General features: G+C 60.1%; 2 protein-coding genes across 16 annotated transcripts; one reads left to right on the forward strand and one right to left on the reverse strand.

Moving 5' to 3' along the window:
• Positions 1–1,049: 1,049 nt before the first annotated feature.
• Positions 1,050–13,966, reverse strand: Slc26a1 (solute carrier family 26 member 1). Of its 5 annotated transcripts, none has more exons than XM_087187172.1 (4): positions 13,718–13,966; positions 11,859–12,460; positions 7,685–11,311; positions 1,050–4,252 (listed from the first exon to the last, which is right to left on the reverse strand). In XM_087187172.1, the coding sequence occupies exons 2-3, from the start codon at positions 12,432–12,434 to the stop codon at positions 9,794–9,796; spliced, it is 2,094 nt and encodes a 697-aa protein (XP_087043298.1). In that variant the 5' UTR covers positions 12,435–12,460; positions 13,718–13,966; the 3' UTR covers positions 1,050–4,252; positions 7,685–9,793. The 5 variants fall into 5 exon arrangements, with proteins under 5 accessions (XP_087043298.1, XP_004847518.1, XP_004847516.1 ...); XM_004847461.4 differs by lacking the exon at positions 13,718–13,966 and adding an exon at positions 13,097–13,690; XM_004847459.4 differs by lacking the exon at positions 13,718–13,966 and adding an exon at positions 12,739–13,082.
• Idua (alpha-L-iduronidase) lies at positions 7,972–25,952 on the forward strand. 11 transcript variants are annotated; one of them, XM_004847462.4, is made up of 14 exons: positions 7,972–8,129; positions 8,897–9,037; positions 17,694–17,779; positions 17,906–18,013; positions 18,238–18,333; positions 18,430–18,632; positions 18,706–18,885; positions 18,961–19,174; positions 19,390–19,602; positions 19,696–19,817; positions 19,894–20,019; positions 20,110–20,186; positions 20,464–20,564; positions 20,704–21,239. In XM_004847462.4, exons 1-14 carry the CDS (start codon positions 7,972–7,974, stop codon positions 20,808–20,810), a joined length of 1,932 nt encoding a protein of 643 aa, XP_004847519.2. In that variant the 3' UTR covers positions 20,811–21,239. The 11 variants fall into 11 exon arrangements, with proteins under 11 accessions (XP_004847519.2, XP_087043297.1, XP_012928532.1 ...); XM_087187171.1 differs by having other exon boundaries at positions 18,973–19,174; XM_013073078.3 differs by lacking the exon at positions 20,704–21,239 and adding an exon at positions 25,617–25,952 and having other exon boundaries at positions 18,238–18,632; positions 20,110–20,190.
• The last annotated feature ends 493 nt before the right edge of the window (positions 25,953–26,445 follow it).

Raw genomic sequence — 26,445 nt, forward strand, 5'->3', positions numbered from 1 at the left:
GGCCACAGCGGGGTCCCACCAGGCTGGTCAGTTTTGGCCTCTGATTGACATTAACACTAAGCCTTCTGCTTCCATGGAAGGACACCTTGGATGTACACGCACTGCGAACCTGTCCCTTCTGCTCAGGCTGGGAGGGAGCGTCCTTGGCACTTCCCTCTCCTTCGTAAGGCACTGCATACCTGCCTGGTGCTAGGGACATGAGACGACACCCAGCACTGCTCCTGTCACCAAAGGAAGCTCAAAAAGGCAGAAAATGTGCCACTGAAGAGACCTCAGGCTGAGCACTCTGGGAGGCTGTGGCAGGAGGCTCACAAGTTAGAGCCTAGGCTGGGCAACTTAAAGACTTAGTGACCCTGTCTCAAAAACTAAAAAGGAAAAAACAAGCAAAAAGGGCTGGGAATGTCACTCAATTTGAAGGCTCTGGGTTCAATTCTCAGTCCCAAAAATATAAATAAATAAGAAAGAAAGAAACCTCAACAAGGACACCGGTTCACAGCAGGAGCAGACAAGAGGCAGCATGTGACCTTGTTCCACCCCGGAAGGAACCTGCATGCCCCTGCTCTGACCATACCCACGAGCGCCTTTGGAGGATCACACACAGGCGTGGCACGCGGTGAGTCAGGACTGGGGCTGTTATGAAGGAGCCCAGCCTGCCTCAGCAGGGCCGTGCACCCGTCCAACACGGCCTCCTCCACGGCCTCTGCCCTCTGCGGAGGCGGCAGTGGCAAGTGCACCTTTCCCTTGTGCTGAGGGCAGCCGCTCCCGAGTGCTAGGACTGCATGGCTCCCCTCACTCCTGCAGCTCGGAGCCACCCAGCACCGAGCCAGGCCAGGGTGGGCAGGGGTCCAGTCCCCACTTCCACCCCACATCCAGGGACCCGGGCAGGTGACCAGGTCAGCATGCAGAGTCTACCCAGGCCCAGAGGGGCTCCCTTCGAGAAAAAGTGCAGGTTAATTATGATACTTAGATAATTAGTATATATTTATTTAGGATAAGAGAAGAAATCATAACAAATTGTACATTTTAAAAATATTAACAAGCATCAGCCAGAAATTGCTATGGCTTTTATTCTTCACTTCCTGCTACATCAAGACAGTTTTTTATCCACATTTTTCGTTGTCTCATAGCAATGGTGAAATATCATTTTCCAAGGAGAAGAGAGGGAGACCCTTTAGCTCCTCTTGCCCGGCTTACCCCAGTAGCTGCACTTGCCGACCCACCTGGTAGCGGACAGCTTGGACGCCACGCCCTCCCGGGTCCCTCTCCCATGCACCTCAGCAAAGCATCCCATCCTGCTGCTCAGCACGATCCCAGTCCCGTCCCACAGCTGCCGATTCCCTCCTCCTCATTCCCGGAAGCTGTTTCCTACCCTAGGATGTCTGGCCTTCGCCCTACTGAACAGGAAGTGGCCAGGAGGGACCTGCATAGACTCCACCAAGTCCCAGAGGACAGGGCCAGCCTTCACCAGCGCTTCCCAAGAGCCAGGGCAGTGGAGAGGAAGCTGCAGCCTGTGGCTGCTTTGGTCAGCGCTGTGTCAGGACACCCTGGCAAGTTTTGCAGAGCCGTGTGGCCATGTGACCAAGGTCTCCCTGATGTGCCCCACCCTCTGCCTGTCTTCACCTTCACAGGCTTCACTGGGAAGTGTTCAAGGTGCCCCGCAACCTGCTCCCTCTGGTCGTGCTCTGCTCCCAGCCTCCTCCTTCCCTGCAGCAGCCTGCACTTTGCTCTGAAGTGTGTCCCAGGGGTTGTAGCCAGGTACAGCCAGGTGCAGAGTGCGGCCCCAGAGAGATGCACACTCTGGTGTCCCAAATGGGGGGCCCAGCAGAGGTGGGAGTGGGGGCGGCCGGGCAGCTGCAGGGGAGTCTGGGTTGATGGCGTGGGGCACAGGCCAGAGGGCAGACCTTCGCCGCCTCTTCTCAGCCTGATGCGACTCCAGGACAGACGCCCTGATGCTGCAGCCGCCTCTGTCACACTGCTCTCACTGTCGCCTGTCAGGAACACACAGGGCTTGGGGCCTGGGGTAGAGCGTGGAGTTGGTAAAGGAGATGCCTGAGGCTCTCTCTGGTTGGTTTGTGATCTGAACAGGATAAGGCCCCAAAGGCTAGAGCATCCAGAACCAGAAAGTAACAACACAGGGTGAATAAAACCAGAACAGGCTGAGGAAAAGATCTGCCTGCCTAGAGTATAAGCTAAACTATATTTAAGAGGAAAACAAGGTTTTTTGGGGTGGGGGTGGTACAGAACAAGGCCCACCTGGAGGTGGCTGGCAGGCTCAACCCTCCCTTTTCCTCTGATAACCCAAGATGGAAACAAAAACTCCACCTTGGGGGTGTGGAATGGGAGAAAATAAAACTCAGATATAAGGGAGCCAATAAAAGCCCTATTTGAGTAGGCGTGGTGGTGCACAACTGCAATCCCAGCTACTCAGGAGACTGAGGCGGGAGGATCATGAGTTTGAGGACAGCCTTGGCAACTCAGCAAGACCCTGTCTCAAAAATAAAGAAGGGCTGGACTAGGGATTTAGCTCAGCGGCATTGCGCCTGCCTCAAAAGTGCAAGGTCCTGAGTTTGATCTCCGGTACAGAAAAAAATAAAAAATAAAACAAAGAAGGGCTGGGCTATGGCTCAGTGGTAGAACACTTACTTGCCTAGCCTATGCGAGCTGTGGGCTCAATACCCAAAACTGGGGGCCGGGCCGGGGATTTAGCTCAGTGGTTTCGCCGCCTGCTGCACAAGCACAAGGACCCAAGTTTGATCCCCAGTACCAAAAAAAAAAAAAAAAATCAATAACCAAAACTGGGGAATCAGTTTTCCCTGCTCTTTTACCTGGAAAATGAAAGGGCGCCTCATAGTCTCAGTGGATGAGGACGCTGGACACTGGTCCCATCTCACAGGCCCAGAGCCCAGAGGCCGAGGTCACTACGTCCTTGGCAGCAGCAGGTAAGTATTCCCCTCCTGGACCCCAGCACGCCCTGCCACAGCCGGCAGGACAGAGATGACACAGTGCACCACTGCAGGCTGCCCAGGGCCCCTGGAGTGCGTCCCACTTGGTCTGTGTGGGAAGAGCCCACTGAGGAGCAGCATCAACTGTAGCGCAAGACCTGGTGCCCTTGACACCTTCGTGACATACTCTAGATACCCATGTGTGACACCTTGGGTTCTGCTGGCAGCACAATCCTCATTTACCAAATCTCCCAGTCAGTCAACAGGTGTCGTCCTCAGTGTTGCAGACTCCCCGCTGTGCTGGCACCCGACCCAGGAAATTTCCGGGTGGCCTCCTCTGTGGGCCTTCAGCAGGGCCCATGTCCAACACATGCGGTCTGGCTGAAGACAGAGACCCTTGCTGACCCCGGCCTGACCCCCACCACTGCCACGCTCAGGCCTTCCTGGCACAGGGAAGCCAAGACGAGGCCTCTGGATGTCCCACCTGCCTTGACCCAGATCAGAGGCATGGATGCCAGAGGAGCTCCAGGTGCTCGGGGCCCTCGGAGCCCCTTGGGGCCCATGGGTGAGCAGCAGTGGGGCCCCCAGCTACAGGAGGGCACTGACTTCCGCCCCTAGCCAGCCTGGTCCACACAGGACTCAGCCCGGTTCCAGGCAGTTGTCCAGCTCAGGGCGCAGCGGGTCACAGACCCTGTCCCCTCACAGTGGAGACCCCGACTACAAACCCAAAGCTCCCACCCCTGCATCTAGTGGGGGCCACTGTGCAGCACCTTCCTTGGACACTGTGCTCCCCACCTTCAGGACAGTCAGTCGCTGCCAGGCCCAGTGCGACTCCAGGGCAGACGCCCTGACACTTCAGCCCCCTCTCAGTCACACTGCTTGTGCCACCCCTTGTCAGGAACACACAGGGGTGACATTTCTGCCCATGGATAATCCAGGATGCTCTCATGGCAACCCTTAATGGCACTGTGCCTGCAGAGTCCATGCACCCCGGAGGACAGTGGGTGTCATCTTTGGGGCTCCGAGCTCAAGACCCAGGACCTCGCCACTCACGACCCCGTCTGGTGCTGTCACAGCCTGGTCCTGTCACAGCCTGGTCCTCTAGCTGTGGTGTAAGCCCATGAGGCATCACCAAGCTCAGTCTGTTCGGCCATCTGGTAGACTCGCCCGCCTGGTGTATACCATCTTCGGCTTTTCAGCCTGCACCTCTGAGCTTCCATGGAGCCGTTTCCCTCCTGCTCCAAGGACACTTGGAGTTGATGGGGACAAATGTTCTCAGAGTTTGTTTCTCTGCAATGTCTCTATTCAACCTCAATTAAAAAAAAAAATACACATATAACATATTTATTTTTGAAATGAGCCCTTGCCATGTTGCCCGCATTGGCCTGGAGCTCCAGGGCTCAAGGGATCTTTGGGCTCCTCAGCCTCCTTAGTAGCCGGGACAGTCATGTGGCACCGTATCCAGCCTGAAACTATTTTTTTTGCTGAATTTAGACTTTTAGGTTCCTAGCCACGTGTGGTGGCACACACTTTGAGGGGCTGAGCCAGGAAGACTGCAAATTCAACCCCATCTGGGAAACTTAGTGAGACCTTGTCTTAAAATAAAAAATAAAGGGGGCTAGGGATGAAGCTCAGTGGCGGAGGGGCCCTGGAGTTGATCCCAGCATCACACTAAATATACACATATACAAACAAGAATTCTTAGGTTACTAGTGACTTAGTTTGGAGATCGAAAGCCTTCTTTCATTGTCCTCTGTTGGAGATCAGCTTTCATTTTGCTGTGTGGCACTGCAGACACAAGTCTCCCTCTGGCTGTATCGAACATCTCCCTTTGTCTCTGGCCTGGGCTGTTGTGCTCTGAAGTGCTTAAGTTTTCACTTTTGCGGTTTTCCCTCTCGGGCCACAGCACTCTTGGGCCCATGGCTTTCATCACTTTTAGAAAGTTCTCTCTGACCCCTCTCTCCTTCTTCCCTGAGGGTTACTGATACAGTGCCATCCTGTTCACCATCTGTTTTGCTGTTTCTGTCATTTCTGTTTCAGAATGAATTTCCTCCACTGTCTTCCAGTTGTTCAATTCTTTCTCTAGTTAGGTCTAATCTGCAGTACACCAATCTATTCAGTTTTTGCCAGCTTTTCTGTGACAGGATTTAAGTACAATAAACCCGACCTATTTAAAATGTCTAACAACACATTTGCCTAGGTTTTCTTGAAGTTGTTATGCTTTTTCCAATATTTTGGAAAATTTTCAAACTCTCAGGTAGTTACGCTAACAGTACACACTTTCCTCTCCCAGGTCTGTCAATTGCTAACATTTTGTTATATTTGCTTTCATTTCCTTCTTTACATGCAATCCTATGACTGCTTTTTGCTCTGCTTTTCAGAACTATTTGAGTGCAGGCAGAATCAGCTGGCACCTCTGAATGGTTCAGCACCGAGTTCAAGGAGCAGAACATCCACTCACAAGCATGTGCAATCATTAAGTCATTAACAGGTCGCTGGTAGAAACTTGCTGAGCCACACGCAGTAGGCATGCCTGGTGGGGACGTGTGGTTGTCCCCTCTGGTCTTCTGCAGGAACTGCAAATCTTTTCTGGCAGCCTGCTGGGGCTCAGGGCTGGGGTGGTTTAGACTGGACTTCAGTCCCTGGGGGGATAGTCCTGTTTCTAGGGCACCTCTGCTTCTCAGATGTGGCCCTCTGGGGCCCCTAAATGCCAGCCTTCTGTCCCTGGGCCCAGATGCAGCTTTTCAGCCACTGCTTTCATGACTGGAAATCCCTCCAGAGCTGGAGCTCGGTGCCTACACTGGGTCCCCACGACCCCTTCTCACAGGGCCCTGCACACTCCACTTCCCTGGCTGTGCTCTGGAGGGATTGGTCGCTACAATCCCTTTCTGTTGCCGAACTCCCTCTCTTCAGTTTTAACTGGGATTCCTTAGCGTTTTCAGTCCTTCAAAGCTTTTAAGAATTGTTCACCCCAGCACCCTGGGAGCCGTAGGCAGGAGGACTTTAAAGTTTAAACCCAGTCAACTTAGTGAGACTCGTCTCAAAAAATAAAAAGGGATGGGGGTGTAGCTCAGTGCAAAGGCCTTGGGTTCAATCCCTGGTACCACTACAAAAAAGAAAAAAAAAGAATTGTTTAAAACATTCCCCACCCAGTTTGTGGCTACTTATTTGGGTGCCTGCCACTCCTGGGAGGCATTTCCATGCTGCCAGGCTCTGCTGGGCTTTCTCCTTCTGTCTTTCCTTTATTTAGCCTTTAACTTTAAGAAATTTATTTTTCACTAATTTTTATTGCCCTTCTGAATTTCCTCCTTGCTGGTTTGGAATTACACTCTATTTCTCTTCTAACTGGCGAATCATGATGCTGCCTTCAGTTTCAGCACAAGAAGATGCTAAACACCCTCTTATCCTCTCCCTGGAATAAGAACACCAACCCTGCTGCTTCTGGCTCCCTCCTCCCTGCTCACCGCTGCTGCTGTCTAGAGTCCTGGTTCCCTTCCTCTAGCCCACTTCAGCCCACAGTGGTTACTTCAGACATTGCCTTGGTTTCCCACATGCGCACCTGGATGCTCTTCTGGTGAAATGTTCCTTCTTGCCCAAGAACATGTTTCAGAAATCCCCTTGGGCCAGGTGTTGGGGTGCACGCCCGTAATCTCAGCACTTGGGAGGCAGAGGCAGGAGGATCGAGGGAGTTTGAGGCCAGCCTGAACTGTGCAGCAGGACCTTGTCTCAAAAAGCCAGAAGCAAACAAAGAAATCTCCTTGACGCCAACATCCTGGGGCCACCTCGGGATTCTCTCATCCGCACGCGCATGGATTTGAGCCCTGTGTTAGTTGGCTTCTTGCTACTCCAGGAAAAAGCCTGAGGCTGGTGCTGTACACAGGAAGGAGGGTGAGCAGCACCCAGATTTGGAGGCTGTGAGGCAGCACAGCGATGGCTCTGGTGAGGCCCTGGCAGATGACACAGTGCGTGCAGGAGTGAGAGAGTAAGACCCAAAGCCAGGGGAGACCGGGGTCCCCCGGCAGCGCCCAGTGAACTCCCCGTGCACCTGTGAGGTCCAAGGCGGGCACTGCTGCTCGGTGCTCATGCTTCCTGTGCCGTGGCTCGGGACCTCTGAGAGCAGCCCCAGCATCCTGCCTCCCTGTCCCTGTCTTGCCTGGAACTCCTGTCAGGCGCCTGTTGTATTCTCCGGGTCTCTGGACAGGTCTTTTCCTTTGGCGCTTTGCTGCTTCTGCGTGACCTTCAGCCCTGCCTTCCACAGCACCAGGCCCGTCCCCAGTTCTGCACACTCAGCTTCCCTGAGCAATGCAGGGCTCCTTGTTGGTGGCACCTGCAGGTGTGGCCCCAGGCCCGGCTCCTCTCCATCTGTGAACCTGCCCTCCATCCAGCTCCAGCCTGATGACCCAGGCTTAAGCCCAACACTCTGAGGACCTGGTCACGTTGCAGGCTCCAGGGAGGGACTCCTGCCCTGGGGGAGTCGGGCAGGCAAGGCCCCCTCACCCTGCTGTGGAACTTCACTGTTGAGCTTCCAGGTGCTGTGCTCAGTGCACGGGATTCAAATCTTAAAACAATCTTTAAACCTCCCGGGAAGCCAGGCCGGCCCTCGGCTGCCCGTTACCAGGGCCACTTGGCTCCTCGTCCCCTGCTCCTTTCACAACAGCCCACACAGGACAGCACAGCCCGGGGGCTGTCTCCCCCGCAACAACCCATCAAGCCTTCCGAGCCCCCTCAAGTGCAGTCCCCACCTGGCCAGCTCTCCACACGTCCCGCGTGCCCCCGACCGGCCCTGAGGCGCGGCGTACGGAGAGGCCTGTCGGCGCATCCGTCCCGCGCAGGGATCCCTCGCAGAGCCCAGGGCCCGGCGTGGTCCTGACGGCTCGGCGCTGGGCCGGGAAGCCGAGGTCCGGGCGGGGCCGCGGGAGCCGAAGCCTCGCCCCGCCCGGCGTCACGTGGGCGCCACCGGAGGCGGACCCGGGCGGCGGCTCAGACCCCGCGTTCCTGCCGTGCCCCGCGCCCCCGCCCCGCCGCCGCCATGCGCCCCCCGCAGCCTCGCACCTCGCTCCTCACGCTCCTGGCCGCGCTCCTGGCCGCGCCCGATGCAGCCCGGGCCGAGGTCCCGCACCTGGTGCGTGTGGATGCGGCGCGCGCGCTGCGGCCCCTGCGGCCCTTCTGGAGGAGCACCGGCTTCTGGTGAGCGCCCCGCCCCGGGACTCTGGGCCCCGCCTGCCCTCCAGGCGTCCGGGCGGGGGTCTGTGGGGGTGGGCTGTCTCGGGCTGGACCTGAGGAGGTCGTCTGTGCAGTACATTTTCGAGTTTGCGGACTCGTCTCCGGTTTGTTAGAGCCGAGGGCGGAGTCCCCAGAAGGGAGACCCGGCTACTTCCTGGACGGGGAACTGGCGCGCGCGTCTAGAGCGGAGTCCCCGGAGGGGGCTGCACGCCCCAGGAGGCCCCGCCCACGCCACAGGGGTGGGCACGTGGGGTTTTTCTGTTTTATAAAATAGGTAATTTAAACATTTTTCCGAATTCTTTCAACCCCTCCTTTATTTTAGGATCAGGTTTCTGCTCTTTACTTTCTTAATGTTAAATCAGCGCTTGGACTTAAGGATTTCCTTGTCCTCTTTCCTACCTTGGGGGCGCCTTCATATTGGCTCCAAGCTGTGTCTTGGTGCGGGGTTTCCTCCCCAGGGGCAGCCCTGGGGGGGGGCGCTCTTCCTGGTGGACCAGGAGCCTCCAGGGGAGCCAGGGTGTGGACCTGACCTCTCCCCGAGTACGCAGGGAGCCTCCCCTCTCCAGCACAGTGAGCGTGGTGCCCATCACGGTCCTCTGTTGGGTAGAGCTGACGGACAGCCCCAAGGATGAGACTGCACAACGTTCCTGCCCTGTGGCAGTTTATTGTTCACTGGTACCCCTCTTCGGGCCCTGGTCGGCACCAACGCAGGGCACCCTGTCTGTCCCCAGCCCCCCGCTGCCGCACAACCAGGCCGACCAGTTCGTCCTCAGCTGGGATCAGCAGCTCAACCTCGCCTACGTGGGTGCTGTCCCTCATGGCGGCATTGAGCAGGTGCGGACACACTGGCTTCTGGACCTCGTCACAGCCAGGTGGGTGATGCTGGGTGGGGCTGGCGGTGGAGGCCGGTGCGGGGGGGGGGGGGGCTCACTTCATGTCGGAGCACCCTGAAGGGGTTGGGGGACGTCCTGGCTGGCGTGCTGAGGACAGCCCTTGACGTCTTCCTGGAGGTCCCCTTGGAGAGCCAGGGTCAGACTGGTGTCCACTGCCCTGGCTTCGTGTGCGCTATGTGGTTGCTGGTCTAGCTGTGCACGAGGAATGCCAAGCCCCGGCTGAGGTTGTGCTGGCCGCGTGACCTTCAGCCCTGGTGCCGGACCCACTGCCTTGGAGCCAGCGCCTGGCCTGCAGGGCCGAGCACCAGGTGTGAGGGGCACTTGGGTGTGGGTGGCTCTAGAGACAGACACTCACGCGCTGTCCCAGGCCCTTCCAGGTGGGGCAGGAGCTGGGCGGGCTGTGGGACAGGGTGTCTCTCTCCACACTTGCAGGATTCTGTTCTAATAATGGTGTCCACCAGGACCTGGCCCTTCCAAGCTCAGGTCAAGGCACGGTGTGGGCACTGGCCCCAGGAAGGCATGGCTGGTCCCAGAGGCAGAGTTCCAGGTCACTGAGCACCAGGTCCTCATGTGTGTTCTGGTGCCGCCCTCCCCATTCCCAGTTGGGGTTCCCTGGCTCCCCAGGGCCAGGGTGCATCTGTGGCATGACTCAGGCCCTGGTGTCACCCCAGGAGCTTGGTGATGGTGACCCTCAGCGGTCTGCCTCAGGCTCCCAGAGTTCAGGCCGTAGCACTGCTACAGGGCAGAGTCGGTGGCCACCAGCTGCCCATAGTGGGCCTGTGCAGCCTCTACAGCACTGTGCACACTGGGGAACAGCTGCTTGTTCTCGGCTTCCTGCTCCTCCCCCAGGAATCCTCCTCTGTGAAGGGTGTCTCTCACTGAGGGGCTGCAACAGGCCAGGAGCAGGCTGACACCCAGAGCCCTGTAGTCTCGGCGCAGGTCCTGCAGCACGGCCATGCCGGCCATGTCCAAGAAGAGCAGGGAGGCGCAGTCAATGACCACCGAGTGGAACCCAGCCACCATGGGCACCAGCCTAGCTTGGCTGCTCCCAGGATCTCTGCCCTCCATGCGATCCCCCTCACCGGCCTCCAGCTCCGAGCCCTGCCCCTTCCTCCTGGCAGCCAAGCGCCCTGCATCCAGCCCCGTGAGGCTGTAGAGTGACTGCAGGAAGAAGGCTTTGTTGGCATAGCAGAGAGGTCCAGAGAAGCGGAATACCCGCACGCCGGCTGGGGGCACCAGGCCCTCGAACTCTGCTGCATCCTCGTAAAAGGCCGAGTCCCCAATGCGGGCGAGCAGGGCAGCCCGTGGGCGCTGTGTGCGCCCTACCAGGCTGAGCAGCGAGAGCAGCAGCCCGGCCAGCAGCCCGGCCTCGACACTGAGAAGCACACAGGTGGCTGCAGTGGCTGCCCAGACCAGCGCATCAGCCGGGCTCAGCCGCCACAGCTGCGGCAGGTCCCTGACCTTGCGCAAGGCACCCCGAAGGCTGGCCACAATGACACACGCCAGCACGCACCTCTGCAGGTCCCGGAATAGTGGTGCCAGTGCCAGCAGCACCAGCAACACCACAGCTGCGCTGACCACACTGGACACCTGCGTCCGGCAGCCAGTGGCTGTCTTCACCAGAGTCTTAGAAAGGGCAGCGCTGGTGACAAAGCAGTGGAAGAAGGCGGGCAGCACGTTGCAGCAGCCCACAGCCAGCAACTCCTGATTGGCACGGACAGAGTAGCTGTGGCTGCGGGCAAACATCTCGGCCAGCGAGATGGAGAAGGCTGAGCCTACCAGGGCCAGGGACACAGCGTCCAGTGCCACGCGCCACATCAGCTCGAGGTCTGGTGCCTGTGGGGGCACAAAGCCCGTGGGGATGTGGCCGGCCACGCTTGAGCCAAAGCGGCTGTGGAGCTGCCCAAAGTGGGACACAAGAGTGGCCACCACGATGACCAGCAGCTCTGTGGGCAGTGGCACCTTCATGCGGTGCCGGCAGCGGTCCGAGAGCTCCCTGGCCGCCAGCAGCACCGATAGGCACACAGCACTGGTGACCACATCGCACACGTTGGCCTGCCCCAGGCCTCGCAGCAGGCTCAACCATGTTCGGACTACCATGCTGAGCCCCTGGTGCTGGGGGACCCGCACCCCCAGCAGGTGCCTGAGCTGCGAGGTCAGGATGGTCACCGAGGCCCCCATAGCAAAGCCGTCCAGCAGTGGCTGCGAGAGGTAGGTGGACATGAAGCCCAGCCGGAAAATGCCCATGAGGACCTGTGGACAGAGCGTATGGATCTCAGGCCACCCCGCAGAAGCCCCATGCCCCACACCACCAGTACCCAGCAAGAGGTGCAGTCACAGCCCAGAGCCTGCCAGTCCATAGATGCCACCATGTGACCCGTGTCCTGCACATGTCTGCACGTGACAATGCCAGCGTTCACTGTGGCAAAGGTGGGTTGCATGTGGGCAGTGGCTGTGGTGCTCATGTCTTACCCATGCAGGGATTTGTCGGGGGCCCTGGGCATTGGAAGGCACTTCCACCCCTGTGCACACTGGAAGGCCACAGGAGGCAGCCCGTCTGGGGCTGCTGGGACAGGAGGCCACGTGGGTCACAGCCCTACTCATCTGTGCTACCTTGCCCATGGTGCTGGCAGGCCCGCTCCTGCTCTGGCTCCACTCCGTCTCACTCCTCCTTCTTGGGGGCCCGGCCTGGGACTGCAGGGCACCTCCTCCTGCACTGACCTGAAGTTCCTCCCAGCTTCCCTGGTGGTGGCTTGTGAGCACCCAAGGGAGGCCAGCCTGCAGTGCACCTGCTCCTCACCTGGTAAATCCCTGTCATCAGCGTGAGGGCAGTGGCCACACGGATGGCGTAGCAATCCCGCCCGCAGTCCTGCAGACCAGGCTCCAACATGGCCACCGAGCTGTTCACGGTGCTGCTGTTGCCATCCCGGGACGGGTCAAAGCCAGCCAGCTGGAGCTCGCGGTCCACCACCTGCCCCACCATGAGGCACAGCAAGCTAAAGATGCCTACAGATACGTGGTGCGAGGTGCCCAGGAGAAAGTAGATGAGGTTGGCAAAGAACGACGTGTAGAGGCTGTAGATGGGCTGCAGCCCGGCCAGCAGGGAGTAGGCAATGGCTTGTGGCACCAGGATGATGCCAATGACCAGCCCAGACATGATGTCACCTGCCAGGTACTCCTGGGGGCGGTACTGACGCAACCAGCGTGTGGCGGGGATCAGGTCCTGCACCAGCCCCCATGCCCGTGGCACGCTGCACCTACAGCTCTGCTGCAGCCTGGCCTTCAGCGTCTCCATCCGGCCTCGGGGTTTGGGTGGCTGCCGGCGGACCAGCACCAACCCCTTACCCTGCTGTGGGGCCTCAGGGGATGATTCCATTCTGTAGTGCCAAGCCCCACGCCAACCTGCAGGGAAAGTGGGCACAGTCAGATCTACATCCACTCAGAGCCCAAGAGCCAGGTTCAGATGAGGTCCCAGGCAGCAGCAGATGCTCTGGCCACCCTTCCTGGCCTCAGGCCCAGGCCTGCCACCCCTTGTGGATGGATGGCAGGTCATGAGTGCTGGCATCCGGTCTCTGGGAAGATGTGGTTACTCGTGCCTCTCGTGGGGGTTTGGGGTGCTGGCCGGGGTCCCAGATGTTCATTCCAGGCTTGGTGCTGGCTGTGGGCTCTGCACCTCCTACCTGAAATCCACCGTGAAATCCAGAAGATGATGCCTGCAGGGCCTCCACCGTACACATAGGGCTCAGACCAGAAAATCCCAGAGACCAACGGTGCAGCTCTGACCCCTTGCCACCCCTTTCCACCTCAGTGCTCCGGTGTGGTGCAGGCCCCCACTGTCCACAGCGTGCCCACAGCAGCGTACTGGTCCCCTTCCCCACCCAAACCGTTGCCCACTCTCCTGTGAACACCCCGGGCTCTGGGCATGGCAGGGTACCTCTCCCCACCCTGTCCAGCCACGTGGGTGTCCCGCCCCAGCTCTGGGCTCACCCTGCCCCAGTCTCCTTGCCCTGCTCAGGACAGAAATGAGAGTGCACCCACCGGGGGCCTGGCCTGGCTGTGGGTGGAGGAGCTACGGTGATGGTATTGGTCTCCCCAGGACACCTCCCCTAAGTGCTAAAGACCCTTTCCAGATGCGCAGTGCGTGTGGCACGGGCATGCCGCTCTGCAGATAGCGGCCCGACCATCCCAGCACCTCTGACCTGGCCTGGCCTGGACAGCTCTGTGGCGCCAGGGAGGCGGTGCTGAGAGGCCACACTGACCACACCAGTGGCCTTGGGTTTGTCCTGCCTCAGGCTCCAAAGTACTTGTTTTTAAAGTTCTCCTCATGGCAACGTTAAGCAAACATTCTCTGTTGCCACAACCCGGGACCCCCACTTAATGCCCGTCCCCACTGGGGCCTGCAGCTTCCTGGAGACAGTAGGCTGGTGGGCCCAGCCCAGTAGGTGGCCCAGTCCTCAGCGTTGTGAGAACATGACCCCTTCCCCAGAGACCCCACCATGAGGGTCCCTGGAACTCTCCCCTGAGGTCAGGGGTATCGAACCGGACCACAGATGTTGCCTGCCTTGTGCTCAAAGAAATGTCAGCCTCCATTTCTGCTCCGCCTCTCGACCCAGGAGCTGCCTCTGCTGTGGCTGGGTTGTCAGGGTGCATGAGTCTTACCTGGGGCCCTCCCAGGCTTGGGACTGTGGATATCAAGGGCCTGGGCCGCCCGCCGGGTGGACCTCTGAGCCCTCTGCTTCTGTTAGGGGTGGGAGAGTGGAGACGGCACGGGTCTGCTGCTGACCTCCTGGAGCTAGCTCTGTATGTGCCAGGCTGTCAGTTCAATTATTTACTCCAAGGACTGCTGAGTCATGGGTTTCCCCCTGATGCCTGGCTATTACCTGAGCGGCTAATCCGACTGGCTAATCCTGCAAGTTGTACTGTAATCAGAGGCTCACAAATAATTATAATTGTAGGGGCCTCTGATAAGCTCCTGGACTACCAGGAGTGGGGCTCTGGCTGCAGGAGAGATGGGCAGGAGAGGAGGGGTGGAGCAGGGTACACCCCGGCCCCCTTCAGCTCCAGGCTTCAAGGCTAAGTGCACAGGTGCCCCCACACCAAGCCGGCGGCGGTGGTGGGATCAGAGCCAGCAGGCCCCAGGCAGCCTTGTCCCCAGAGGCTGTTCCATGTCCTCGAAGGTGGGCACGAGGCAGCCAGTGTGCACACCCACACATGCCCCTGTGCAGCTGTCCTGGGTTCCAGCCCAGCCCCAGGGTGGACCACTAACTAGCCAAGCACCTGGGCCCCATGTACCTCTGCCCTTGCCAGTAGGATAGGACGAACAGCACTGGCCGAGCTCAATGTAGGTGATCCTTCGAATGAGTTAAACCAGCACTGGAGACGCTTAGGGTAGGGGCTGTATGAAAGATGCCAAGGGCAAGGTGTGGTTTTAAAAGTGGCAGTTCAGACCTTCAGCCCCATCTGGAGCTGGATAAATCTCCGGTGCGGTGCTCTAGGGTGGGGGGCTGTGTATCATAGCTCAGCTCCCTTCCAAGGGTGGCTTTGGTCTGAGGGCGCTCCTGTCCTGGAAGGGGTGTCATGGGCGTGTGGTAAGCTCTTCAGTGGGGCTGGAGGTCCAAGCTGGCCTGGTCTGCTGTCCCTGCAGACTCCGATAAGAGGGGCGGTCCAGCATGGGTCTGGGCACAGGAGGCCGCCAGCCCTGCTGCTCCCATCCCAGGGGCCCTGAGAGGGGAATTAGGATCCCCAAGTGTTTTTGCAGAACCTGCTGAGACCCTGGGGCTCCAGGACAGGATGGTCAGAGGAAGAGGGTTGGGCCAAATCCCCAGAGAGAGGGGTCTCATCCAGCACCATGCTGGAACCTCCTCCTGGTGGCCGCCTGCGTTCTGCGTCGCTCCCCACAGCCATGGGTCTGGCCCAGGAAGACGAGGAGCTGCACCGAGGGAGTGGCATGTGGGCCGGTGACCAGAGAGAGTGGGAAGAAGCCTGAGCAGGCCATGGGGCAGGGCTGGGCACCCCAGGGTGAAGCCCCACCTTGTTCCCAGGGCTCCTCGCCAGGTGCCCGCTTCTCCCTCCCCAAGTTAGGAGAGGTGGGGGCCCCGGGATCGCCTCTGCTCCTTGGGGGACGGACTAGGCCTCCTCCCAGCCAGTGTGGGGTGGGGATCGTGTGCCTGGCGGCTGGGAGCTGTGGCTTGCAGGGATCGTGTTGGCGAGTGTGACGGGGTGAGTCAGTGGTTCCCATGGAGCAGATGAGGGGTTCTTCGGTGCCAGTGGACAACCACCAACGGTGATCTGCTGGGTTACCCACAGAAGGGCCTGGGGACAGTCCAGGGACCCCTGGGGCCTTTGGGGGAGGGCAGGGGTGGGAGGATCCTGGGTTCACAGGCAGGCAGGACGTTGGTGCCGGAGAGGTGGGGGTCACCTGGGTGCAGAGACCCCGGGGAGCAGGTCCTGCCCTGCCGGGTGCCCACCTCTGATGAGCACGAGCAGTCGGGCTTCATCCACCCAGTTCAGGGCGAGAATGGCAGACCCCCACAGCCCGCAGCCCTTCGGTTCAGTCCCTGGTCCAGCCCTGTGTGGCCTGCTGATTGCCTTCACTTTGTCTCCGCAGTGACCGTTTACAGTTTGAACACACTGTCTTGGAAAGCAGCGGTGTCCCCTACCGCGGCGGGGATGAGGGGTGGGGAAGAAGGCCCGAGCTCCTGCTCCCAGGCCTGGACCCGGGGCGGGTGGCACTGTCCCAGGGGCAGGACCTGTCGCCTTCCGGGAGCGCGCGCGGCCCAGCTGCTCACCTTGCGCGTTCTCGCCCCCTCCTGTGCATGCGTGGCTCCTCCACCCTGAGCACGTGCGACCCCTTCCTTCTCTCACGCTTTGCACGTGCGGGTCCCTCCCTCACCCCCACCCCGTGCGCGCGTGCCCACTCTCGTCCCCCCTCGCACCCCGGCAGCGTGCTCCCTCCCGCAGCGCACGCGCTCTCACCGGCTAGGCTAGGCCGCAGCGGGTCCCGAGCGCACGCGCGCGCGCGCGCGGCTCGGGGCTGGGGGCGGGGGCTGGCGCCATGAATGGGTCCTTGTGCGGCTTTCTGAAAAGGCTCTGCCGCGCTCGAGTGGAGGCCTCTCACACCCCTCCCCTGGCCGGGGCAGCGGGGCGGCGCGCAGTGGGGCGAGGGCTGCCTCCACTTGGGGGCCCCAGGCGTGCCCTATGCCCCGCATTGCTGACGCGGAGGCGAGGCCCAGGCTGGGGACACCTCCGACGCGGGGCCCCTGTAGTGCATGGGCGCTGCTCGGGGTCGTGGCCAGGATGGAGAAACCGAGAGCCCGCGCGCGTCGCTACCCCTGGTGGCACCTACGGTTACCCAAGCGTCGGTCACGTTTTATTCATTTGCTGCTGGTTGCGACCTTTGGATGGAGGGTCTGGACACCGCTGGGCAGAGGGGACAGAGGGTCCCGGGAGGAGCCAGTGTTAGGCTTCCCTGGACCTTGTACAGCGAGGAGGGGGGACTTGGGATCTGGGCCTGCTGTGGCCCGGTCAGCACCAGGCTAGCCAGGCTGTGGCATGGTGGCGATGGATTGAAGTGTCCACCACGCTACCCTGCCCTCGTCCCTGCCCCGCCCTCTCCAGAGCCCCATCCACAGCACGGTGTCCTCACTTGCGCTGCTTCGGGTGGCCAGCTCCACACTGCAGAAGAGCCAGCCCTGTCCAGCTGCCAGACACCACATCCACGCCATGGCCCTGGACACCCCAAGCTCACCTTGAATCCCACAGGGGACACTGTCCCTGCCACCTCGTGGCCCCATCTGTTCCAGTCTCTCAGTGCCCTCTGGGGAGCCCACCACAGATCCAGCTGAATTCACAGCTCCAGTGCTGAGTCAGCGCCCATACCCACAAGCCCTGACACCTTGTCTTCCAGATGTGCACCGCCCAACAGCTGCCTTCTGCTCTCGACCCCCATGAGCCCTTCCTACCGCAGGGCCTTTACACGTAGCAGTGCCCCAGACATTCCCGTGCTGCTGTGTCCCACAGGCCTTCCCTCCTAACCTGCTGCCCCTTCAGCCCCATCATAGCCCTCGTGCATCTGGTGTCCTACTCCACATCCAGGTGGCTGTCCGATGACACTTGTGCCTTGGGACCTGGCCCAGGCTGGGACAGCTCATGGTGGGAGGCCCTCCATCTCCCTTTCTGCACTTCCACCCTGCCCCTTGTAGGCCAGGAGAGGGATGAGGGCACCACTAGGCCGAATCTGGGGTCCTGGCCTCCAGGAGCACCACCAGCTTCCCCTGGCTCCTTCCCCAGTGCCCCACTCCAGCTTGGCACTGTCTCCTTTGCACCCCGCCCCACCTAACATGCTGGAAAGGACAGGTGCCCCCCCACCCCAGCATCACAGCCATCGTGAGCCCCTGCCCCAGGCCTTCTCCTGGAAGGCTCAAGTGGGTGTCTGTACAGACGCGTTCATACTAGGCCGTGAGTGGCCGAGAGGCTCCCTGATGCTGGTGTTTCCCAAAGGGAGAAGCCCGTCCAGAAGCTTGGATCCTAGCGTGCAGCGCTGGGCAGGCTCCCTCCCTGGCCACAGGTGGCCCCAGCCCCAGCACAGAGTGCCGAGGTGCACTGCTGCATCCTTCTGACCCTGACTGTTCAATAGGGGTGCTGCCGGACAGGGGCTGAGGTACAACTTCACCCAGCTGGACACCTACCTGGACCTCCTCAAGCAGAACCAGCTCCTCCCCGGTGAGCAGCAGCCCTGGCCTGCTCCCCCTCACAGCTCTTCTGGTGGTGGTGTGCCCAGGACAGGGGGTGCCAGGCAGGGTGGTGCTGGGCAGCAGGTGGGCAGTGGGTACTGTCTCTGTGTTGCAGGGTTCGAGCTGATGGGCAGCCCATCTGGACACTTCACAGACTTTGAGGACAAGCAGCAGGTGTTTGAGTGGAAGGACCTGGTCTCCGTCCTGGCCAGGAGATACATTGGTGTGCGGGAGAGGCTGTGGGGGGGCTCTCCCAGCAGACTCCCTGTCCCCCAGGCCACCCCGAGTCTTCTCTGTCATAAACCCGTTGAGCCAGGGCTTCCAAGAGGTGGGGGCCCACTCCAATCAGACACCCAGCCCCGACCCAACCTCCACCCTGTGTGCCCGGCCCTGGGAGGTGGGTGGGCTTGGCCCTCGGCCTTCCTGAGTATGGAGGCCACTCTGCAGGCAGGTATGGGCTGGCACAGGTCTCCAGGTGGAACTTCGAGACATGGAATGAGCCAGACCACCATGACTTTGACAACGTGTCCATGACAGAGCAAGGTGGAAGATGCTTGCTGGGGTCCTGCAGGGCGGCCAGGGTGGGCTGGGGGGAAATGCAGTGCCCGGAGGACACTCCAGACCCTCCTTTCCATCCAGGCTTCCTTAACTATTACGATGCCTGCTCTGAGGGTCTGCGGGTTGCCAGCCCTGAGCTACGACTGGGTGGCCCCGCTGACTCCTTCCGTGAGCCTCCAAAGTCCCCGCTCAGCTGGGGCCTCCTGCGGCACTGCGCCCATGGCACCAACTTCTTCACTGGAGAGCAGGGTGTGCGGCTGGACTTCATCTCCCTGCATAGGAAGGTGTGCTGCCTGCCCCTCGTTCCCTGTCCTCCAGCCCCGGCCCTGTAGTGCTGACCCCTTGCCCCTGCTGCAGGGCTCGGGCAGCTCAATAGCCATCCTAGAACAGGAGGCGGTGGTCCTAGGCCAGATCCAGCAGCTGTTCCCCGAGTTCAAGGACACCCCCATTTACAATGACGAGGCAGACCCACTGGTGGGCTGGTTGCTGCCGCAGCCCTGGAGGGCAGACGTGACCTATGCAGCCCTGGTGGTGAAGGTGGGCCGGGGCCTCCTGTTGTGGGCCAGGGTGGCTGCTAGGCTGGCTGAGGTCCCAGGTGGCCGCCATTTGCAGGTCATTGCACAGCACCAGAACCTGCTGGTCGCCAACGCCAGTACCGCACAGTACAAGCTCCTGAGCAATGACAATGCCTTTCTGAGCTACCACCCGCACCCGTTCTCCCAGCGCACGCTGACCGCGCGCTTCCAAGTCAACAACACGCGGCCGCCGCACGTGCAGCTGCTGCGCAAGCCAGTGCTCACCGCCATGGGGCTGCTGGCGCTGCTGGGTGAGCGGGAAACAGGAACCGCCCGGGCGGCCAAGGTGGCCTGGCCCAGGCCCCGATGCAGGGGCAGGAGGGCAGGACTGGGAGCACATGTTCCCCGCCGCGCGGTTTCTTGGGATGCGTCTCAAAACCCCGGCCTCCTTTGGAAGAGGCCGGGAAGCACGGGAAGGACGCGGGGTGGCGGGAAGTGCCCCAGGGACAGCCCCTCGGCCTTGCAGACGGAGAACAGCTCTGGGCCGAGGTGTCGCGGGCCGGCGCGGTGCTGGACAGCAACCACACGGTGGGAGTCCTGGCCAGCGCCCACCGCCCCGAGGGCCCTGACGACGCCTGGCGCGCCACGGTGCTGGTCTACGCCAGCGACGACACCCGCGCCCACCCGGACCGCCGCGTCCCGGTGACCGTGCGCCTGCTCGGGGTCCCCGCGGGTCCGGGTGAGCGGGGCGGGCTCTGGGGAGGGATGGGGAGGGCCTGAGTAGGGGGCGGGGCCGGAGAGCCGAGCCACGCGTCCGGCTTCGGCTTCGCAGGGCTCGTCTACACCACCCGCTATCTGGACAACCGGCTCTGCAGCCCCCAGCGCGAGTGGCGCCGAGCTGGCCGCCCGGCCTTCCCCTCGGCGGAGCAGTTCCGGCGCATGCGGGCTGCAGAGGTGCGCGGGCGCGACTGGGGCGCGGGAGCCCGGGGTCCCAGGCGGGCGCCAACCTGGTCTCCTCCGTCGTCCCCAGGACCCGGTGGCCGCCGCGCCGCGCCCCTTCCCCGTCGGCGGCCGGCTGACTCTACGCCCCGAGCTCGCGCTGCCCTCGCTGCTGCTGGTGCATGTGTGCGCGCGCCCTTCGGGGCCGCCAGGCCAGGCAAGTGCCCCCAGGTCACCCAGCTCCCTCCAGGCCGCTCTCCCCCAGGGCGCCCGGCTCACCTGCCCCTCGCCTGCCTCTTGCCCCCAGGTGACCCGGCTCCGTGTGCTGCCCTTGACCCGAGGGCAGCTGGCTCTGGTCTGGTCGGATGAGCGCGTGGGCACCAAGTGCGTGAGTGTAGAGTGACCTCCCCTGGTGCCCGCCTGTCCTCACCCACCTCCGCTGCACCGTAGTTCCTGGCTTGCCCCTTCCCAGGTCTCTCACTCCGGGTGCCTTGTCTGGGGTGTGAGACACCTGCAGAGGATTCTGCAGTTGGGCTTCCCTCTGCTCGTAGCAGGAAGAGTGCCAGGGACACCCCAGTGCCAGGAAGGGGACTGGCGGGAGGAGGTTGTGGCCATCCAGGCCTCCGCGAGCCACCGACTCTGCTGCACCTGACCTCCCCAGGTGCCTGTGGACATACGAGATCCATTTCTCCCCAGATGGCCAGGTGTACAACCTGGTCAGCAGGAAGCCGTCAACGTTCAACCTCTTCATATTCAGCCCAGGTGCACCCACAGCCACAGACCTGGCTTTAGTCCCCTCTGTGCTGGGCCTCCCACGTACCTGGCGGGTGGCCCCAGGGCTTCAGGACGTGGATGGGTTCAAGGGCATGAGCTAAAGGCCACAGGTACCTTGGTGTTGCAGACTCAGCTGCTGTCTCTGGCTCCTACCGTGTTCGAGCCCTGGACTACTGGGCCCGGCCAGGCCCCTTCTCCGACCCTGTGCCGTACCTGGAGGTCCCTGCTGCCTGAGGGCCGCCAGCTCCAGGCTGACTGGCAGGGAGCCTAGATGGGCCTGGCTACCACTGGGTGGTCAGTCAGCTGTTGGCTCCTTCTGTCCCTACCCACTCTGTGTCTCTAAAGTACCTTTCTTTTTTTGAATTCATTGTTTATTGGTATATTTTAGATATGCAATGTGAGGACATTCATCATTGGGAATTTGTACTGTGCATGGTGTATCTTGGTTCTTACTTTTTCCCCCTGCCCTCCCTTCACCCCCTCCATCCTTCCCTATTTACAGAGACTTTGTTTCCATTTTTTTCTTTCCTTACATTTTTTTCCTTTCCCCTACCCCGCCCAGTTCCCCTTCCCATTTAGACCTTTTTTTCCTATTTCACATTATCTGTTATACATTTTGATCCTCATTCATACTTTCCCACCAGAGAAACTATTCGGTATTTACACGTGTGTCCTATTTATTTCACTTAAGAGCATCACTTCAATGCGGATCCATTTAGCTATATATATATTTTTTGGCAGTACCGGGGATGGAACTCAGGACCTTGCACTTTCGAGGCAGGCACAGCATCACTAAGCTAAATCCCTGGCCCAAGTTTCTCATTCTTTATGGCTGAGTAGTACTCCATTTTATATTAAAAAAAAAAAACACCCACATCTTCTTTAGCCAGTCTCCAGCTGATGGGCACTTGGGCTGTTTCCAAGCCTTAGCTCTTACAAACTGTGCCGCTATGAACATGGGTGCACATGTATCGCTGTGGTATGATTCTCTTAATTCTTTTGGGAAGATACCCAGCAGGGGAATAGCTGGGTCAAATGGGACCTCTAATCTTAATTTTTTGAGGTGTCTCCATACTGATTTCCACAGTGGTTGCACCATCTAGAGTACCTTTCTGCTCATCAGCTCCTTGGAGGCTGGGACCAAGGGAAGAAAGGTGCTGGCGAGGACCCTTTCCTGCCTCGTGCTGGTCCACGCCCCCAGCCTGGGGAGGGGACCTGTTGCAGGGGCTGCGGGCACTGCTTGGGAGGTCGCAGCTCAGCAGACTGTGGCCAGCAGAGGAGGCTGGCAGTGCCCGCTGTGTCCGTGTGACCCCTGTGGCCATCCTGGCTGTGTCTGAGCCCATGCCGAGGTGGGGACTCTGGTGACATTTGCAGGGATGCAGGCTGGAGGCAGGAAGCCACGGGCTGGGCACAGCTACTGTCCCCTTCTGGGTGGCCCACTGGGGCCACTTCAGTCCATTTCCCTTCTTGCCAGCAGCGGTGAGGAAACATGTCATGAAGCATTTGGTAAGAAGTGGTTTGGCGGGGCTTTAGCTCAGTGGTGCCGCCGCCTGCCTCAAAAATGCAAGGTCCTGAGTTCAATCCCCAGTACCAAAAAAGAAGAAAAAGAAGTGTTTGGAAGCAGCTTGAGCCTCCTATTCGGAGACACTATGTGTTCCCTCCATGCTGGGTCATGTGGCCAGGGGTGACTTGTATTGGGCCTGCAGTGGGGCTCAGCAGCGAGTCCAGGGCTGCATTTCAGGTGGAGAACTGGCTGTGACAGCAGGAGCCGCCTTTGCCAAGAAGGCAGTGGTTCGCTGGTGCTTCTGCAGCCTGGGTCTGATAGCCGTCCACCCAGTGGACAGCACTGTGCCACAGCCTGGCCTGCCACCCAGTGTTACCTGTCACCCAGGAAGGGCTGAGCCCCAACCCAGAGTCCCTCCAGCTGCGGGCCTCAGGAGGAATGACAGAAAAGGACACCTTGTCTCCCAGCAGTATACCCCTCATCACCTCTGAGTCCTGCACACTTCCTGGGAGGCTCCTGGCTTTCAGGGTTTCTCTCCCACCCTGTGGGAAACATGGCTCCCTTGGGCATATAGGGTGTGTGTTATCTCTTGCTCACTGAGCCCAGTTAGTGTAATCAAGATCCCCTGGCCAGCACTCTGGGAGGCTGAGGCAGAAAGTTACACGTTCAAGCCTAGCCTAGGCAACTTGGAGACCTAGCAGACCCTCAAGAAATAAATTTAAAAGGGGGGCTGGGAGGAGCCAGGTGTGGTGCACACTGTAATCCCAGCACTCGAGGCTGATACAAGAGGCTAAGTGCAGGCTCAAGGCCAGCCAGGGCTACGTAGGGAGTTTAAGGCTGACCTGGACCATGTAACTCGACCTGTCTCAAACAAACAAGGGCCGGGGATGTACGCAGTTTGGTGTGAAGACTCTGGGTTCAATCCCCAGTACTGAAAGGAGGAGAAGAAGAGGGGTGGAGACAGGGAGGGGAGGAGGAGAAGACCCCGCCACATGGTCTTCCGTCTTGGGAGAGTAACAGTGTGCGGATGGCCCTGTCACGTGAAGCCAGGCTGTCTCGGTCCTTCTTGGTGGGAACAGAAAAGGAAGCTTTGGCTCCAGACAGCTTAGGCTGGCTGATTCCCATCCAGGCCCCAGCTACGATGGGTGCTGCCTCGGGTTATGCTATGATGTCCAGCATCCAGCACCGCTCTGCCAGCTGTGCAGGACACGGCCGGGCCCTCCCAGAGCCCCACCTGCACTAGGGACTAGAGAAGGACCTGCAGGGAGTCTGTGGGTGCTCTGAGCAGCGGGCCACAAGGTCTTCAGACAGGAACAGAGCATTTCGAGGAGGAGGCCAAATGCTTCCTCTTCCCACAGACTGAAGCCAGTGGCCTGGGCAGGCCCTTCTCTAGGGGACTCTGGCTCCTCTCTAGGGCTCTGAGCCCACAACACAGCTCAGGCCAGGACCTGGCCAGGAGGCCTGCAGCCCCATGGACCTGCACTTCTGCTGGCTGATTCCAGCAGTGCTCTACTGCTGAGGGTCACTTCTTGGGACCCTGTGTGTCCCCCAAGTGCACATGAGCCTAGGAACACACTGGTGTGAGTGCAGGCTCTGACTCACTCCTGCCTGGCCCTGTCCCAAGACCCTGACTGCCCCAACAGGTCCCCCAGGCCCAGGCAGAACCATTTCCCCCTGGTGCTCCTGGCTGTGCTAGGGGCTGATGTGGGGTAGAGGCGTGGTGGGGTCCAGAGAAGAGGTGGCATCAGCCCTCCAGGCAGCTGCCTCCGTGCTGGTGGGGTAGGGGGTGCCCACCTGCAGCACTGAGTCCCTCCCCATGTCTGCTTGGCAGCATGGGTGCCATGGGGCCCCGCCCTCAACTGCCCCTCCTCTAGGCTGGTCTCCTTTTCAAGGGAGAGGGAGGGGCCTGGGCTTTGCATCCTGCCAGTGCCATGGCAGCCCTGACTTCCCCTGCTTCCACCCACACCTGAGTAACAAGGTGCCATTTTCCCTCTGAGGTTATCCCAGCCCTTCCCTGAGCCACCTGATTCCAGAACCCCAGTTGGAGGTCTGTGTCCAGGGAGGAGGGCTCTCCGGGCTGGAGGCCGGGGCAAAGTGGCTGTTGCCTGACACCAGCCCTGCCTGGCTCCCAGGACCAGTTGGGGCTGTGGGTGGGGTCTAGCCAGGGCAAAGAGGCCTGGGCATGTGCTTGGAGTCTGCAGGTCTCTCCCTCCTGGCCTCCACCTGGACTTGAAGATGCAGGACAGGGCGTGCCCCTCCCAAGTGAGCTCAGGCACTCGGCCCAGGGTCAGCGCCCTCCATGGCCTCTGGTTGAAGCCCCGCAGGTGGGCACAGGACAGGGTCTCCCATGGAGTGCCCCCAGGACCCAAGGCCCCTCCTTACTAAGGCAGAGGCTGGCCTGAGCAACTCTGGGCCAAGCCCTGGAGCCTGCTCATGGTGCTCCATGACCAACAGGGAGGGCCCTTGCTCCTGGGCCTTGGTGACCAGCAGGTGGGACACGATTCCTCCAGGTCAGGTCATGTACCAGGTGCCCACCAGTCCTGTCCCTGCCTGGCTCCAGTAAGCAGCAGAAATGCTCTCAGCCAGCAGTCACACCGGGCATCCCCTCAGGGAGACTCAGGGAGCTGCCCGGTCAGTGCCCAGCCATGTCCTTTCTGGCCTGAGCAGGCATCTGGCTCCAGCTGGGGGGACACATCCACCATGGTAGCGGGATGTTGGGCCCAGAGTGCCTGCCACGTCCTGTGACCAGCTGCCGCGGGACAGGATCCCTCAGCAGTCCCTGAGCCCCGTGGGTCCAGGTGCCCCTCAGAAGGGCTCTGTCTGGTTAGCTGGCTGCAGAGACACAGACCTGGTGACTGCTCAGTTCCAAAGTTAGAGGTCAGGGATCCTCTTGGCAGGGCTCGAGAGAGGGCTCACCTCCCTTTCAGCCACTGGGACCCCTTCCTCTTCTGTGAACACAGCAGCCCCGCCCTGGGTCTCATGCCCTGTCGGACTCCAACAGCCCCGTATGGCACCATGTTGGGGTCAGGCTCCATGGAGGGATTTGGGGACACCTATTCAGCCAAAACGGACTGTGCCTTCTGACCAGGGCTGCTCCCAGCAATGTGACCTGGTCACTCGCAGCACCCGTGCCCCTTGCCATCAGTCTGTCACCGTCCCTCCTCTGGAATGGGGTGCCTGTGTGCTGAGGAAGAGCCCTGTGAGGGCATGGGGGGCATGGGGGGACAGGAGGCCGCGGCCCACGATGAGAGCTGGTGTGTGGGACAGCGGACCGCCTCCCGCAGAGGCCTCTCAGTGTCGCCAACGCCACAGGACAGGTGGGGCCGTGGCAGGTGGATGCTGTGCGCTTTGGCTCCACCTAGACTGCTACTGTGAACAGACACGGAGGCCACTCTCGAGGCCACACGGGCCTCTGAGTTAGGCCAACCGGGGGCTCAGAGGAGCAAAGTGGGTTGGTGCATTTGCCAAACAAAGATCCCAAGGGTCTAGCATTCTCCCAAATGCAGCAGTTTATTGAGCATTTATCACTTTCACAGCAAGACAGAGGGGATCTCACCCAGAGCATAAGCTGGAGCTGGAGGGGCACCAAGGCCCAGGATCTTCCCTTCCACCTGGCCAACACGCGTGAGAACATGGACGGCCCAGTGGGCAGCACTGGAACTCACAGCAATGCAGAGACCGGTAGAGCCAGGAAGCTGGATGGGATTCCAGACAGGCAGCATGACAGTCAAGACAGTTAAGAGCAGTGCCTGGGGCCAGAAGACCAAGCCGAAGAGCAGCCGGATGGTTCCTCTTTAATGCAGTGGCCATGGGAGTTTGGTACAAACAACATGTGCTGATCTTATAGTGGTGTATAAATAATGTGCTAATCCTATGGTGGTAAAGATATATTTTTCTTTATACGTTTCTTGAAAAGGGTCACAAGATAAGTTTTTCGGCATGCAGGCCGTATGATTATCACAAGCTAGTTTATACTCAGAGAGTAAGTTTAGAACCAGACAGAAGCATAAGATGGCTTCCGACCTGCTCCCCTCAACTCGGAATGTACCCTTCACCCCAAAAGCTGTCTCCTGCCCCTCTGCCTCCCCCTCCATTGCTCCTGCCCCATGCCCAGCCCGCAGTCTTCAATGGAGATTAACATGCATTCAGTAGCCGCTACAGTGGCTTACATCTGTGGTCCCAGCTACTTGGGAGGCTGAGGCAAGAAAATCGCCGGAGCCCAGGCATCTGAGACCAGCCTGGGCAACAGGGCAAGACTCTGTCTTACAAGAAAGTAAGACAAAAAGGCTTTTCCTACAATTTTATAGAAATGAACCCCATGGTTCCCGTTGCTTTTCTCACTGGTCTCAGTGTGAGCATGTGGAG

The sequence above is a fragment of the Heterocephalus glaber genome, unplaced genomic scaffold, assembly GCF_053883595.1.
Source record: "Heterocephalus glaber isolate CG9 unplaced genomic scaffold, H.glaber_assembly_v1.0 deba00001509, whole genome shotgun sequence".
Lineage (NCBI taxonomy): Eukaryota > Metazoa > Chordata > Mammalia > Rodentia > Bathyergidae > Heterocephalus > Heterocephalus glaber.